The following is a 17,735-nucleotide window of genomic DNA, read 5'->3' as shown; positions in this document are numbered from 1 at the left end:
GTCATCATTTTTAACACAGTGCCACTTATTATGGCATTGACAAAAGGCGCCTTTAAGCTTCATTATGTTTGAGCAGCATTGGAAGTTAGGTACCCAATTTAAGTCATGAAAGAGATTGCGGGTCAACTTCATGAACACACATTCATTTGTGTATACATGGTCAAGACAATTGTTGCCCAACCTACTCAATATGGGACAGATTGGTAAAGTTTTAAAAAACCTGCCTCTCTGTTTGATGGCCAGAGCTTTCAAGGATAAAAGGCCCAATTCGAGGCGAGGGAGGAAGACGAAGAACACATCTCCAAAATAATCCTTCAAGTACATTCAGCTATTCGAGATCTTGTATTTCAAGTGCCTCAAGACCATATAGGACAACTGGGCAAAACCATTGGCGGTAAAGATCGAGTATACCAACCAGTGAAAAATCTGCATGATGATGTATGAATCTTCGTACCATTAGTGAGATGTGCTTAGCTTTTGTTTTCCTACAGGTGACCAATTCACAATAGCCTTTGAATTCAGACATTTCAACGCCCAGATATGTGTAACACTGAGTGTATTCAATATCTCTGACAGCTGAAATCAGTGGCAATTTTTTTATATGACGAGAAGTAACCGGCATAGATTTTGTTTTCTAAAAATTCATGGTTAACCCGTGTTCCTCAGCGTAACATGTAAGGGCAGACAACATGGATCTCATCCCGCTAGATATCTGGTCACACAACACTAGGTCGTCGGCATATATCATAGCCACGACCATGCATTGAGCAATTCTAGGAGGACGGTTGGCATATGTGAGCAACCTAGATGGAAGGTCAGAGGTATAGAGATTGAAAAGCAGGGTTTCCGACAAACATCCCTGCTTTTCTCCTCTTTCTATAGATATCTCGTGAGACAACAGCCCGTTATCACTCAGCCTCATCTGAGTTGTGGTGCTAGAATGGAGTGCCACTAAGATCTGGAGGATCCATTCTGGACACCCAAAGGTCTGAAGTTTCCTCCATCGAAGCAAGTGCTTCACTTGATCAAATGCTGCTCGAAAATCGATAAAGGTGATATATACAGATGGGCTTTGTTTGATCTTTGCCTCAGTCATCACAGCGTCAGCGGTTGGATTTTATGTGTGGTGCTAGACCCTTTTCTGAAACCTGTCTGATATTGATTCAAGATATTGTGTTCCATGACCCATGCTTGTAGATGATCTAACAAGAATCCGGCTGTTACGCTCGCCTGGTCTCTGCGGGGACGTTGGGGCACGGTTGTAGCCCTCCCTGGACTTGGCTCCCCTGGATCAGACTTCTTCCCCTGCTTCTGTAGTGTGGGCTGCTCTGGTTGCTGGCACTGCCCCTGAGAGAATATGAGAGGCAGTGAAAATGCTGTGGTTGGACTGTGATTTTCCTCGAACCCTTCGTTCCAAAATGAGGTGAGCATGCGTTTACCCATATAGTCACACCTGTTTTCTTATTAGGATGAGTTCTCCGTCCTGATTCTCAACTGCAGGGGCGCCTTTGATGGACCGAGTTGCTTCACTGGTCCGTGTGCATGGCAGCCCAGACCAGCTGTGGCTGAACCACTTTGAAGGTAAGTGTTTTTAACAATGATTATTGTCTGTATCCTTTTGCAATGTCTTTTTTCCGTGATTATTGTCCGTAACCCTTGTAATGTCTTTTTTCTCCCCAATAGGTGTGAAGAAGGCCACGCAGAGTCGCTGTGTTTAGAACGAGCCCCAATGGTGCCCTAGAGGTTTACGAGGTTCCCAAATAGAAAGTAAATTGGGGTTTCAAGGTCGAGCGCAAGGATTATGAGTGGCGCGACCAAGCGTAAGATATTTATGTAGTCTTAACCTTGTGTGTCCTTTTCTCTTGCCAGGATGGCCTGGCGGCATCAGACAGGAGGCGGCTATCCGAAGACCTGCCAGCGGTTACTGGATGGATGGATCCGTGAGGATGCTGGGCGAGAAGAAGAGCTCCCGCATAGTTAGACGCCCGGAACAGGTGAGGATGCGCCACGACTCCGATGACAATGGGAATCAGGTAAGATGCGATGTGCTGCAGGCAATGGGATTGCAGTAGTCAGTAAGATGCGCTTCCGGTGATGGTGTTGCTGGAGTCAGGTAAGCTGCGCTTCGGGCAATGGTATTTCTGGAAGCAGGTAAGATGCGCGCTGAAGATGAGGTGCCGGATTCAGGTAAGCTGCGCTTCAAGCGATGGTGTGGCTGGAGTCAGGTAAGGTGCGCGCTGAAGATGATGTACTGGAATCAGGTGAGATGCACGCTGAAGATGATGAACTGGAATCAGCTAAGAGCACTTCAGGCGGCGGTAAGCGTTACGCTTCAAGAAGTAGACTAACGCAAAGCGCTTGCATGTGGGTGGGGCAGGCTTAAATAGCCTGGTCCCAGCCACGCCCCTTTGGCTGTGACTTGTGGCCCCACCTTGCCACTCCCAGAGACTGCTGCACGTGCACCCCAATTTTTCCCAATGACCACGGAGCCTGCTGGGGAGGAAGTAACACGTGCCCCAGACACAAAGTGTGCAGAGCTCACTTTCTTATGAGCCTGGCGCCAAAGGTGCCAGGACTGGGTCCATTTGGACCTTTTAGATGATAAAGATAGTGGTCCTTGCCTGTGACCATGACAGTACTCCCCCTCAAGGCCCCTCTCACAGGCGTTCTTATCCCTGGTCCCGGTTTGGTGGGATTGTCACAATGGAATTGTCTGATTAGTCGTGGAGCATGGACGAATTCAACAGGTTCCCATATGCGGTCTTGGGGTCCATAACCCTCCCAGTCGATCAAGTAGTATAGTTTGGTGTCCAGTCAACTCGTCGAAAAAAAACTGGTCGACTGCAATTTGGTCGACGCAATTTGGTCGAAAACCAAATGGTTGAATTTTTTTTTTTATTTATATATTTATTTTTCGGGTTTTCGTTTAGTTAAAAAAGGGGTTTTTAGAGAAAAAAAGGGGTTTGGGGGGGTGAACCCCCCCAAAAAAAAAAGGGTTAAAATAAAAAAAAAAAAATTCGACCATTTGGTTTTCGACCAAATTGGTTCGACCATTTGTCTGGTCGACCAATTTTTTTCGACGAAATGTCTGGCAACCGTATAGTTTTGATCGGACTATCTTGGAATCCAGAATGCCTTTGACTTCATATTCCGGTTATCCTTCTATGATATCAGGCTAGGGTGGTGTTTTAATCCGAGTATCTGGTTTCATTGGTTTTAGGAGAGAAACATGGAACGCCGGATGGATCTGCATATTGGCTGATCAATCCAATTTCATGGCAGCAGGGTTAATGATGGCTTTGATGGGATAAGGATACTAAGTTTCAAGGAGTAACTGTGCGGTTTGCGCTAGTCCTATAAGTTACAAACACCTTGTCTGCTGGCCGCTAGTTTACAGCCCGCAGGGTTCCCTTGAACAAACACCCTCAAATTAAACTTGGAATGGAAGTGCTGTCCTGTGCCGAGACCATTTATATGTGTTGCAGCAGTGTGAATGTATCAGAGCAGCTGCTATCCACAAGTAATATCCAGTAATCAATGTCCACTTATTAACGGTTAATGGATTGTAACAATGTAAACTGTCCACAGATAAATTCCACAAATCAATGTACACACTTCAAAGCTGATATTCAAGAAGCTAATTTAGTCAATACAGCCGAAAATTGTTTCGACCAATGGGTTGTTCTCAAGGCCAATTTGAGCCAATAGCATGCGCATTGTGTTAACCTTCCCATAAATGTCCAGGGTTTGAAAGCTTATTTTAATGTGGGACAATCAATGGGTCCTAATACCCAATGCAGTTTCTACAAAGGAGAGTTCCCGATGTGCGGTCCTAATGAGCTGATGGCATAAGGTCCTAGGTCCGTGGGACGGAAGGCTCAAGGTCCCTCCAATGGAATATTCTTGGATGCCAACCATACTTTATCTCCGACTTGGTAATGCAGGGCCTCCCTCATATGTCTGTCTGCAAACTTTTTCTGTTGTTCCTTGGCTCTGATCAGGTTTTCGGTTGCTTCTTTAAGGGTTTGAGTAATGGTCTTATGTATTGAGGTAATTCCTGGCATTTCCAGTTCATCAAGTGGATCAAAGGAGGACCTCTGAGGATGCCGACCGTGCATTGTCCGGTGCTAGTGTGGATAGAGTTATTGTAGGCAAATTCGGTTAACCAGAGAATGCTTTTCCTGGATCCTTCAGTTTGCTACAACATGCACCTCAGGTATTGCTTCAGAGTCTGATTGGTCCTCTCAGTTTGACCACCGGTTTGGGGATGGTGACTCATGGATAATCAAAGATCAATTTGGGCTATCTTACAACGCCTCCTCAAGAGAGCTGAGACGAATTGAGTGCCAAGGTCTGAAATCAATACAGATGGGAAACCATGTAACTTAACAATTTGCTCCAGAAATACAGTGGCCAGAGCAGAGGCAGTGGGAAGCCCCTTTAACGGAATAAAATGCGCCATCTTTGAGAATAAGTCTACTATGATCTAGATTCTGTTAAACCAGTTGCAGGGTGGCAGATCGGTAATAAAGTCCATAGACAGCATATGCCATGGTGCTGGTGGTACAGTTAATGGACGTAGCAACCCTGCAGGACTTAACTTCTGGGATTTGTGTTGCGCGCAAACACTGCAAGTCACAATAAATTGGGCAACGTCTTTTCTCCAGGTTAGCCACCAATAGTTCTTTTTAATTTTGGCCCGAGTGTTAGCAATCGCAGGATATCCTTCCACTAATGATTTGTGGTAGTTTGCTATTATTTTGTTTTGCATTTCCTTGTCCTGAATATATAGTCTTCCTTGAAAATAGGGTAAGTTATCTTTGATGGAGTACTGGTCTCCCTTAACCAACCACTCCTGTTGGGCTGTTTGTTCCATCTGAGATTGGAGATTGGTTTTCAAGTCTTCCCAGCAGGCGGTTGCAGCGATCTAATTTTGAATCCGTTCTTCGGGAATAATGGCCACTGGCTCAGATTGTGTGAAAGTTTCTTTGTCCTCAGCAATGCGTGACAGAGCGTCTGCTTTTCCATTATGCACCCCTGGTCTGTAAGTAATGACAAAATCGTATTTGGCAAAGAAGAGAGCCCAGCGAAGCTGACGCGAAGATAGGGCCTTAGCAGTTTTCAAGTATTGCATATTACGGTGATCTGTGATAACTGTGACCGTGTGTCTTGCCCCTAGAAGGTAGTGTCTCCAGGTTTTGAAGGCTCCTTTGATTGCTAGTAGTTCCTTGTCAGTGATTGCATAGTTTGTTTCCGGCGCAGAAAACGTACAGGACCAAAATGCTATGGGATGTAACTGCCCCGTGTCCGGGTCCTTTTGTGATAATACTGCTCCCCTGGCCATGCTGGAAGCGTCTGTTTCAACCACGTAAGGCAGGTCAGGTCAGGGATGCCGAAGAACAGGTGCTGAGGTGAAGGCCCGTTTCAATTCCTGGAAGGCGTTTTCTGCTTCGGGGGACCTGAAGAAATTTCTATTCTTTCTCAGTAAAGAGGTGATTGGATGGACTATCTGTGAAAACCTCAGGATAAACCGTCTATAAAAATTGGCAAATCTGAGCACACTTTGCACTCCTTTGGTAGTTGTTGGGGATAGCCACTGAAGGATGGCATCCACTTTGCGTGTGTCCATGTGAACTCCTCGTGGGGTAAGTATGAAGCCCAAAAATTCAACTTCTGTGACATGGAAGAAGCATTTTTCCAATTAAGCAAACAGCCAATGCTGACAAAGCTTTTCCAGAACTGCCCTTACATGGCCAACATGGTCTTCCTTGGACGTTGAGTAGATAAGAATGTCGTTGATGTAAACAAGCATGCAGACGTCCAACAATTCGTGAAGCACATCGTTCATGAAGAACTGGAACGCCTTCGGCGCATTACATAACCCAAAGGGCATGACCTGATACTTGAAAAGCCCATATTGGGTTTGGAATGCCGTCTTCCACTCATCTCCCCTTTTAACTCTCACAAGGTGATAGGCTCCTCATAGGTCCAGTTTTGTGTAGATTTGAGCATTCTTCACCTGATCAAGCAGCTCTGGGATGAGTGGTAGAGGATATCTGTTCTTAACTGTGATTCGGTTCAGTGCTCTATAATCTATACAAGTTCTGAGGTCGCCCTCCTTCTTGGGTACAAAAAAGAGAGCCGAGGAGGCCGGCGACTTAGATGGGCAGATGAATCCGTTAGCTAGGTACGTCTTCAGATGCTGGTTTTCCTGCTCAGTTAGAGTGTAAATCTGACTGCAGGGAATTTGTGCTCCGGGGAACAGATCGATCTGGCAGTCGTAAGGTCTATGTGGAGGCAGGGTGTTAGCTTGCTCCTTTTGGAACACATCCAGATAATCCAGATATTCAGTGGGTAGGGAACTAGAGAGTCCCAGGATAGGTTTCTTCTTGAGTTTCAGGCTCTTCACGCCTTTGTGGTAGCAACTTTTGGTGCATTCTTGAGGAAAGGTCAGCACCTGTGTTCACCAGTCAATCCTGGGGTTATGGGTTTCTAGCCAAGGCATTCCTAAAATCATCTGTAACTGGGGAGCCCCGATAAGATCGAAAAAAATGTCTTCCCGATGACCATCTTGACACAACAGCATGACTTTGTCGGTATGTTGCGTCACTAGGCCGGATGACAACTGAGAACCATCCAGTGCTGTGACGTTTTCCGATTGTAGCTTTTTCTGGAGGGGAAGGCCTATTCGTGCAGCCAGATCTTGAACAATATAATTTCCCACCGCTCCACTATCAATATATGCTTCCAAGGCATGTACCTTTGATGGTTGATTGTGGTGGACCAAGATTACCGGGATGACCAGGTGTGAGGTCTGTGCAACTTTCTTCATTTCGCTACACAAGTGGACCCCTACGCTTGCCGGGCATTGGAGTTTTCCGGATTTTGTTCTTTCTCTTCGTTGCCGTTGCCCCTATTATTTTCTTGGGGGGTTTTATCAGGCATTCCCGGAGGAAATGTCCTGCTTTTCCGCAGTCTAAACAGAGTTGTTATTGTCTCCTTTTTTCTCTCTCCGTCTTGGAGATAGGGGCCTGTAATCCCCCAATCTGCATGGGTTTGGTTGGCTCATTGGCTTTGACTTGGTTGTCCCGGGGTCGCATATAGATCGACCTCCCTTCAGTTTTTGTGCAGTCCATTTTTCGGTCCTGCAACCTATGGTCCAGTTGTACCTTCAGATTGATGTACTCCGCACAACACTCAGGAGGGTTGACCACTTGTGCTAGCACATCCTTTAGTTCACCACGCAATCCCTGATAAAATAGTGTGGTCCTCTTCTCTTCTGGACAATTTGTCTGTGCTACAAGATGATTAAAGGTGGCAATATAAGTCAGCAGATCATGGTTTCCCTGTCAGAGGGACCATAGTTCATTATCCAGGGCTTGTCCTTGGTTGTGTCTAGCAAACAATTTTTCCAATTCCCGTTGGAATTCTCCAAAGTTTCAGAGCAGTGTATTATCCTGATTTACTAATGCTATAGACCAGTCCGCTGTGCTGCCTCCCAAGTCCCTACCTTCAGGATATCTCTGTCGTCACTGATCGCCTTTTACTTTAAACCATAAAAATAGAGCACAACCTACCTCGTCTCCTGCAAGATATTTGTATTTTTTCTTTGGTCGCGCTGCTGCCAGCAATGACTGGGGAGGCTCTAAACAATGCTTGCCTGACAACATGGCACAGAGAGAGCGAGGGAGACAGGGAGACGCAGACACAATGATGCAGAGAGGAGCGAGACAGAGAGGAAGACAGAGGGTGCAGAGAAAGAGAGAGAAAGAGAGAGAGAGATAGAGAGAGAGAGAGAGAGAGAGAGAGGGAGAGAGAGAGAGAGAGAGAGAGAGAGAGAGAGAGAGAGAGAAAGAGAGAGAGAGGGAGAGACCTCTATTAGTGTATGATAAGCCAGGCAAGGCTAGTAACATTATCATTTCTAAAACAATCCAGTGATTATAGAATCAAACCTACATACATTATTGAGCATTCATTCATTACAACTAATTACTATATATTGTGGAGTAGGTATTATGTATTTTCTGTGTTATATGTAAAGTCTTTGGTGACTATATACATATTAATAAATACATAAATAAATTACTATCATCCAATGCTCTTGCAGGAATAGGGTTTCTTCCCCCCCCCGTTTAATGAAACCCTCCCCTTACAGCATTGAGAGTAAATTACCATTACCGTCCTATTCAGTGAAAATACCAATGGAGGGCTCATTCTCAATTATTTGTCTTAATAGAATAACGACATTCCTATACATTTAACTAGAAAATATTCATTTTATGTCATACTGGAGGCTTCCTATTATGGGATTTTGAATCTCACTTACCACTAAGCTATTCTGTCAATGGTTTTGAAATAGAATTTTTTAAATACTGTTTGACCTGAACAATCTGGCACTTTCAGGATGTACATAAACCATACTCCAAGCTGGAAAGACATCGGCACCATTGCCTGAATGTTCTGTCTTGGGTGTATCGCTCAGGGGCAACGTGCTTGACTTGGAAACAAGACGACACAAAACAACACAGGTTCGATCCCCAGGTCAGTGCTTAGAAAACTCTGAGTATTAAAAGCTTTATAAATAACCAATCATAATCATACTCCACGCTTGTGGCATAACCCGTGTAACCCTGTGGGCCAGAGTTGGAGAAGACACAGGCTTACTGGGTTTCCTCAACGCTACAAGCCATTGTCTCTTACCGCTGGGGTAGAATTGGTCCATTCTAACTATGTAAGCCTTAAGACACATAACCACAAGAGCTTTAGCTGGGCTGGAAAAGACAGACTGGAATGCAACAGGTTCTAGTTTTCCTTTAGACCTGACGTTAATGGCCGCTTACAGGAAATCATGCACAACTACTTGATCAGCTTCCAGGAAAGAAACCTACCAAGATAAGTTGTCATTCCCGGGCCATTTCTGTAGCTGTTCAAGCACTCTGCTAATAAACCAGTGACATGTATCCTGCCTTAAGCAATGTAGCCAGTCTGGCCCATTAGACTAAGTAGTCTACATTCCAGATAATGCTGTCAAGCTGGTGTGCCACTGCTAAATTCATATGCACTGCAGACATTAGAGATCTGTAGGTAGTCACTTTCCTTTATGCCTTGCTACTCACCATGAAGAAGTACAAGACGTTCAGTATGTGGATCTGCTCTAGATGGATGGTACCACCTCTCTCTCTAAAACCAGTTATCTTTTTGCAGATCGCCCCCCTGTATAACTCTTGAATGGGCCAGGAAGCCCAAAAAGAGTTCATAAAAATATCAGCCTGTATGCCTGGCAATTTCAACCTATCTGTGGAATCTTCATCACTGGAACAATACCAGGAAGGGCTTTAAGTGGGCCATGGCTAGCCAGTGCTGATAGCTTGTATTATACAAAAAGTCCTCCTGAGCCTCGTCTTTACTGGGCTCTACCCGATTAGCCCTAGCGATCACAAACACCTCATGCAGCCCTTTGCTCAACTGAGCTGCGTGTTTAAAGGGCTGGCTGCAGGGTTGAAGCTTCTGATTGCCTCCGAGTAGAAAAAACAGAGGGGCCCCGACCTTGCAGGCAGCCCTTTAACCACACAGCTATATTGAGTTAAAGGGCTGCATGAGGGGTTTGGTACCTCTCACAAAGAAACACAAGGAGGTGGGGTGCACTTGTGTCAATTCATTTGTATGTCTTAATCACTGGCTCTGATCCCCCAGGCACCAGAGCCTGTGATTAAGAAACAAATGTAGAGGGTGCACCAATGCACCCCACCCCTCGGTCTTGGCTTCCACTATCCCATAGATGGAGAGTTCTGTTTTATGTTTGGGTCTTGTATAGTATGTTCTTATCGACTCACCCATTTCCACAGGAAATGGGTGATCGAACAATAGGCCCTTCACATATAGCTGGCCAACAATGCTTTTTTTTCCGATGCTAGTTGGTGACTTCCAGAATGATTTATCATCTCCTCCCCATGGAAGTAGAGGAGCTTAAATTGCCTGAAATGCATGCACATTCGTTTCCTCCATCCACCTCAAATTCATGAGTCCACAGGAACCAACGACATCTTTGCACCTTCCACCAGCTCCAGGATCTTGGTCAGGGGCCGTGATAAGTGAAGCAACTTGTCTATAAAGGACCCAATGACAGATCAGTGCCATTCATAGGGCCCTTGTGGTGTTTAGAAATGTGTCACTAGTATGTTTGGATTGAGCTCAGGCCCGACTGTGGCCTCCCTGCTGCGTCCGGCTTAGAAAGAGCATTTGTTTGTTTTAGTGTCAAGTCTTCCCCCTGTGTCTGGGCCCAGGCTATCCTCAAGACCACGTGATGATAACTAGAAGCCCTCCCTGGGATCCCTGCTCTGCTGCACTATGCCTACTCTGGATTTGGGCCTGCTGCTTTCTCAAGGAAGCGTCTTTGGGCGAAGCCTTCTTCTAGTGACAACATCTTCTGGTGCACGGTCACTGTGCTGAGACTGCTTTGTGAAAAGTCTGATCCACTGAAGTCCCTAGACTTGCATAATTTTGTCTGGGACTGAGGAATCTGAGGGCGTGACCAGACGTGGAGGCCTGTATCTCTGGAGTTTTGGATGGTTAAGACTCCGGGCTCTATTTCCTTGCCCTAGAAGGAGGCTACCCGGCCGTGCAAGCACAAGGCCCCATTGGCTGCCTTGCAGGATCATATGTGAGTCCACCCAAGTAGCACTATGATTTCATTCAGCTTTTTCCAGAAAAAATAGTCCTAGAAAAATCTCCCTCCTTTGCGTGACTGAGCCAACAACCTCCGCAAGCAGAAACTCCTGTGCTTAAATGTGGTGTGCCATAGCTGGAGTAGCGAGGAGTGCTGCAACACTTTGGTTGGGGAGGTGATCAGCCTCATGTTGACTCAACCTCTCCACACCAGAGTGTGGAGGGTGCTCACATTATGCAGTAACCCAGAAAACACCCAGGACCCATGACTTTGGGGAACCAGTGCCTAGCAGGACCCTTGAAATGAAACCCTATCATTGCAAATTCACATTAAACCCACTTAAACACACAAAAAACACCAGAACTTGTGAAAGCAATGCTCATCTCTCACTCCGAACAGAAAACAAAGAGGAGGATCCGAAACAGGATGCAGACTCATTTTGGCCTACGGGTGGTGGCCAAAATGGAGGACCCGTTACTAGGAGTACATTTACTTCTGAGTTTTCTGGGTAAGGTAGTCTTGCTGTTTTGTGAGCTGGTCTTGCTGCTTCGTGTTCAGTAAAGGAGGTGAACAGCACAGTAAGAAGCCTCAGCTCTGACACAGAATATGTCTGGTATTGCCATTGCTCTGTCTAGTGGTGTCTGTCAATAACAGCAGTCAACATCTGCGCCCTTTTTCAATTGCCTATCTTTGGAATCACGTACAGAGACACATGTTACTGTATGCAGTCTTTATATCGAATATTTTATATTGAATTGAACATATCTCGAATTTATTTTTTATCGAAATATTTTAAAGTGAATGCATTTAGGGGTGGGGTAAAGGGTTACATATTTTTGGGAAATGGTTGGGGTGAGGTTTTAGGGGTCGGAAATGGGTTTAAGGGGAGAACAAAATATTCGATATATGTTCTTTCTTTATAAAAATCTGTAACCGCATGTTACACGTGCCTGCTCTGTGGCATTGCTTTTTACATGTAAGTACTGTTCATAAACGTTTGAAGTATTTTGAAAATAGGTCTGAGAAATCTGAGTAGGAAACATGTATCTAAAAGCGTGGCTGCTTCAGGTTCAATCATGTAATATGAATGTTATTAAATGATCAATACTTGTATTCCATTTTTTGAAAGCTTTGGGCTACTGTTCCCCAGTGGTCTGGGGCATGCATGGCATGTGAGGGGGCCATTATTTTAATGGTACTTGAAGATGTCTGCTAACCTATGCTTGGCTCAGGGTAAACTAGTGTTTTGCAGCCCCCTGCATATCAGCTCATGTGCTAAACAACAAGGACATGCAGTATTTGCTGAAAACAAGCTATGACAAATACTGTATGTATTATTAAAATCCAAACTCAGGGATTGTTGCTATGCTTTTAACAGACCTCATTACGAGTTGGACAGCGGGGTACATTTATGGCAGCAATTCTGCTACCAACACTTTTTTGGGTGGTAATGGAATTACTGGACATATTACTGAACCGCGGAATTCTGACCGAAAAGGTGATGTGATGGAATCACCTCCAGGAAGACTGCTGAAGCGAAACCCTCACCTTTATCTCCAGAAATCAGTGCATTGACTCTAGAGGGTTTTCCCCTCCTGGTAAAACTACAAAAATGCCCGTGGAGTGCTTTTGACTCCAAAAATGTGGACTAACGCCAATCGTAACCCTGCGGTAAATCTGCGGGACCGAGTGGCGGTAGCAGTGAGCTCGTAATGAGGCCCAATGCCAAACACAACACTGGCAAAAGGCACATTACTTCTAGAACACAATGTATGCATGGTTTATTTCTTGTTCAGCCTTTTCGTTTACTTGTGTTTTACCTATTATAATACCTGCTCTTTTTTTAATGTCATCAGAAACTATTTGATGAACAGTGGCATCAACTCAAGATCCTCGTCAGAGAAAAGAATATCAGCTTGTTCCTGGATGATGTTTTCATGGAAAGGCAGGCCCTGGAGGAGAACGTGGCCATCTTCATCAATGGCAAAACTCAAGTGGGCAAGCGGGTGGCATCCGACACCTCAGTCACAGTATGTATTGGTGTGCTGGAGCAGTGTCTCTGCTGGTCACTCATGGAGTCCCTCAAGGCATTTGTGAAGCTGGCATGAGATCCACAGCGGGCATTGTATGTGGGTACACCCCAGAGAACACCTCGAAGGGAAGGGGCTTCTCTTTTTAATCTTATCATTCTAATCTTCTCTAGAGTCAGTTTCTTTCTACCTAGTAACTGTGTCAGCAGGCGCATGAACATATGAAGGGACGCGCTAGGGTTGATAGGACCCCATTACCAGTTCGGTGATGTGAGCAGTGATAATACCGCCGAACGGATTTACTGTTACAGTCATTTTCGTTGCTGCCCTTTTTGAAGTCCCATAGGAATTTATTGGAGCTTGGAAGATTTACTTTACCGCTAGTGGTAATGCCACCGTTTTCCTAGTGGGAAGTCGTTCCGCCTTCTGGGATCCTAACTCATAGCAAGGTGGGCTAAAGAAAACAGGCAGTAACTGCCTCACTGCCTGTTCATTCACTTACCGCGCAGCTCATAATGAGAGGGTTGCAGTTAAGAGCATAGATTTACTTTTGAAGGAAAGTAGTGAACGTTGGCTTATTTCCTCTGCTGACTTTAACTTTATTCAATAAAACATGTCCACATAAGATGGCAAACAGTTTATAGTAAACTAGTGCAAATGTTCAGGGTCATCAACTTTTAGTTTAAAGGAAAGGTAACTGAGAGCTAATCACATGACTCGGGTTACACAGGGATGGTCACATTTGATGGACTGCATATGCTACAGTAGATTTTCATAGTTCATTGGCACAGCACAGGGACTCTTTATTTGAAAGCAGAGCAACAACAAATGGTCTTATAGGAAGAAGGATATTCAAAGGTAGGCATTAGAAATGGTGGCTTTTTACAGCCATCCAAATTATTTTGACTTGGCGACCTGATTTACCCACAGCTAAGAATTGGAGGTAAAACTGACCCCTACTGGCAAAAAAACACCTGTATTACCGGCAGCGCCGGTAATACAGGCAAAATCTCCCAATGGATTTGTGTGGGACTACATGGAATGGAGAGTTACTGGCCCTCATTACAAGTTATGCCGGTAGCCATGCCACAATTTGCGGCATGGCTGCCGGCAAAACCGCATCCTTGTCTGTGTCCTCGGAATGAGGACTTACCGGACCATTCCGAGTTCGGATGGCCCGGTAATTCCTCACTCGAGGACACGGACACGGTTCATCCCTATTCCCATTTCAGCCCCCATAGGGCTGAATGGGAATGGGAGAGGGAGTAAACAACGGGCCATTACGAGATGGCCCATTGTTTGCTCCCTCTTCCCCTCGCGGGACCCGGTATGCACGCCTGGTTTTCCCAGGCGTGCTTAATGTGTCCCGCGAGGGGACCTCGTAATGTGGCGGAACGGGTTGAACGGCGCCGCAGCCTTTTACGGCGCCGTTTAACCCGTTCCGCCAGGGTCGTAATGAGGCCCACTGTGTATACCGGCACTTGTAATCTGCCGGTAATACCGGCAGACAAGTGCCAATAACGGTAATTGCATTTACCGGTACTCCGGGACATTTACCGCCAGAACACTGGAAAACTTGTAATGATGCCCAATGCGCACTCAGTGAGGGAGGGGCACTGCAACTGGTGCAGCATCTGGGATGGCACCTATGCCACTGACAGTGGGCCCACCTTTTCAGGCTTGATTAGCTATCAGGCAAATTAAGAGAAGTGCCTCCTTGCAACCTCGCTAAGAGTGTGCCAGGGTACAGTAAGGGCTGTTAAGGCCCCCTTTTGGGGCGTTGGATGCACAGAAACCCTAACGTGTTGCACATTATGATGTAAAGTGTTTGCAAAATGTAAAACATCCCAATGTTCACAGCAAAATGGTGGCTGGCCCATTGCATGCTACTTGTAAATACGTGTGTCGTGGTTACCTTTCTAAAGTGTTTTTGCTCCTGCAGCTAGATATTCAGAAATTACGACTGTACTGTGACCCTCATCAAAGCGAAAGGGAAACCGCGTGTGAAATTTACTCAGTGGTAAGTTGGATTTGGTTTCTGAATGCATGCTTTCTCCCAGGGGAACTCTGGTTAGAAATCCGTGCTACCCACACAGTGGGCTTTCAGGCTGCGGCGTTGCTTCCTGCTATCATGTGTATCCATGAAGCCTGGAAATCCAGCAACTAGGAATGTTTCACAATTCCCCGACATGCTTTGCAGTGGCTAGGATGAGCTGGAATTAGGTTTTGTTTCGCAGACCATAAACAGTGTTCCCAATTTATGAGAGAAATATCCACCTACATATGTGACTAAATGACTTCAACTTTGCAGGGACGCGAGGATGAGTAGTGGCTAAGCTGCCCGACTGGTATACCTCATTTGCTTTTTGTGGTAAAGTGGAATGATTGCAGGCTATACTCTTAAGGGGGCACTTGTGGCGATAACAGTAGCTACCCGAAGAACTTAAGTTCAGTGGTCCAAAATAAAAGAATGTCCAATCATTGATCCATACACATATAGACTTTTAATCAAAAAATAAAATGCAAACAAAGTATTCATAAAACAATAGAAACACCCACCCCTGCGAAAGGACACAGGGAATGCAGACTTTGGTGAAAAGAGCACTATTGATAGATGATAAGGCGTGTTCAGGCACAGGATTGGCACAATGTCACTGTTCCAAGGATATGTCTTGAGGAATAAGCGAGAAGGGGGGATTACAAGTCACTATGGTCCCAATAGAGGGGCTAGGAAAAGAAAGGGAGCCCTAACAGAAGCCAAGATGGTGGGACCCTTCTCTCAGCCCTCCTATGCTCTCTGGCTACTTTAACTGTGCACCACTACCATGCCTGCGGACTTCAAAGAGACTCCAGTGGTCAGTGCCCTGGTGTGAGCTTGGCTTTATTATGTCAAAGCTTCCTTTGAGGGACTGATTCCCAATGAGACTTCTTGGGGCAGCTCCTGTGCCTTGAGGGAAGATGTTACTCTTCCTGCAGGAGAATCAAAGAGGCAGCATCATGGATATTGTTCCCCATTGCTGTAGCGGAGACAGGTAGGCCAGATGCGAATCCACATCAGTCCTGTCATAGCTGAGGCCTGCTCACAGAGCTGACACTGGTGTGATATAACATTTCTGTGGCTTTATAATTGTGTGGTCTTACTGGTCGCCATGCCACAACTAGGCATGGCTTATATGTAAAGATGCACATTCCACCAGGTTGACTAAGGGATACAATTATTATAATTTAGATCAGAGGTGCAGAATATTCAAAAGCCACCTCTGCCTGCAGAAACATTGTGTTCCTGCAACTGTCAGGGATGCACATGTGACCTTTGAGCATGCCCCGAGCCACTACAGAGCTGGGGGTGAGGGTGTCTGTAGGCTGTGCCAGCAAAGGCACAAGTATGCACTATAATTTGTGAATGTAGCATTTCTGAAAGGGAGTCTGATTAGCAGCCTCCCTTTCAGCTGAAGAATGACCTGCATCATTTTATGCTAATGAAAATAAACAAAGACAGGACTTTATTCCCTCAAAGATGATGGTCCATCACAGCATGTATCCTGAGCACAGACAAATGCAGAAAACACACTTAATCTCTGGATAGTGCTGATTCATAAACGCAAATCTACATTTCAGAATGCAGAGGGCGGCCAGATTCACTTTTAATTAACAAGCAGAGGAGCATGCTATGGGAGTGGCTGTTTTAGATGCAAAGACATCCCAATGTGCAAGGGTATGTGCTTCGCGCTACAACTCTTTCCCCTGTGTCTTCTCTCCCCATGACCACAAGCATGTATTCCACCACCCCAAATAGAAACTGTCAAGAGTTCCATGAGAATTCCTATTTATAGAAATGTCCAAGTGGCATTTGTGGTGACAGGATTTAGCGCAAATGCCCTTACTGGCCCCGCATAGATGGGGGATGGCATTGTCCCACAAAGTGAGCCAAGTCATAAATAGATGTCCAGAATGGGTATGACACTAAGGCCAGACATTTGCACCAGCGGGCAGTCCTGCCGTGACCTCCCCCCAACCCCATACACACACAAATTCATGTTGTTAATCAAGAGTGTATTTAGTGGGAAAAGTGGATGCAGGATGCAAGTGCACTTTGAGCCTCACATCCTGTGGCTAAGGTGCTTTGTGAATCCTCCCCAGTATATGCACATTTGCATTGCGTTGGGGGATGATCGTTACAGCATTGATCAATCAATCATTTTGGGGGGCAATTACTTATTCAGCACTGGCATCCGCAAACCTTACACACATTTATGAAGTTAGTTTACTACTTAGCATCTTACAATCCCCAAGTATCCCCTTAGCAGTATCATTCTTATCAACCTTGATGTTTACTCCGCTATCAAGCAATCGATCAGAAGCCACAATTCAATAAAATATTTGCAGGAGGAAGAACCCTGTCGGATGGTAGGTAGCTTCTCGGCACTTATACATCTTAACACTGGCAGGTGTAGGTCTATGGACATTTGACTATATGTGTTATGTGTTGTTCCCTAGAGGCAAGCTGGTAACTGATTATTTTAGGGACCCCAGAAGTTTACTCCAGAGGCTCATGGTCTGCCCTGCGAACCTTCTGCCGCCCAATCTGGCTCCGGGGAACATGTAGGACTTTAACAGAAAGACACTGGGAACAAAGGGAGTGAATGTTGAATACAGGTGAGTTTAGGGCCCTTGTCTGGGAGCGTGTCATGCAGGTGGATGGGAAGCAGAATAATTCTATACACCAAATAATCAAACCAACTCAGGAAGATGGCAAAGTTTGTTTACTGTTTTATTATCAATTATCTAAAACAGGGAGTTACATTGGACATCAATGGACATCGCACAGCGTTCTCTCAAAGCATTTCATAAAAACAACACTTTTATAGTAAAAAGTTGTCATACGTAACGTCATACTACGCGGCAAATAATAAAAACCTACGGGGGTTGTGGTTGGCTCAAGGGGAACATCTAAGCATACTTTTTTATAAGGGATCGGGTTGTGATTGGATCTCTACAGTCAGGTGGACAACTCATGCCCACCCCTAGTGGAAGTCATC

The 17,735-nt window shown here is 45.4% G+C and overlaps 1 protein-coding gene across 1 annotated transcript in view; it reads left to right on the top strand.

Moving 5' to 3' along the window:
* The window catches only part of LOC138480617 (collagen alpha-1(XXI) chain-like), a 703,399-nt gene that overhangs the window by 276,838 nt on the left and 408,826 nt on the right, over positions 1–17,735 (top strand). Inside the window, exons 6-7 of the mRNA XM_069612315.1 lie at positions 12,523–12,696; positions 14,639–14,716. Coding sequence (XP_069468416.1) covers positions 12,523–12,696; positions 14,639–14,716 — 252 coding nt within the window. The remainder of the gene's footprint in view (positions 1–12,522; positions 12,697–14,638; positions 14,717–17,735) is intronic.

Source organism: Ambystoma mexicanum, chromosome 5p (assembly GCF_040938575.1).
Source record: "Ambystoma mexicanum isolate Mex_15411 chromosome 5p, UKY_AmexF1_1, whole genome shotgun sequence".
Lineage (NCBI taxonomy): Eukaryota > Metazoa > Chordata > Amphibia > Caudata > Ambystomatidae > Ambystoma > Ambystoma mexicanum.
The sequence above is the reverse complement of the archived record's forward strand: the minus strand, read 5'-3'. Positions and strand labels throughout refer to the sequence as shown.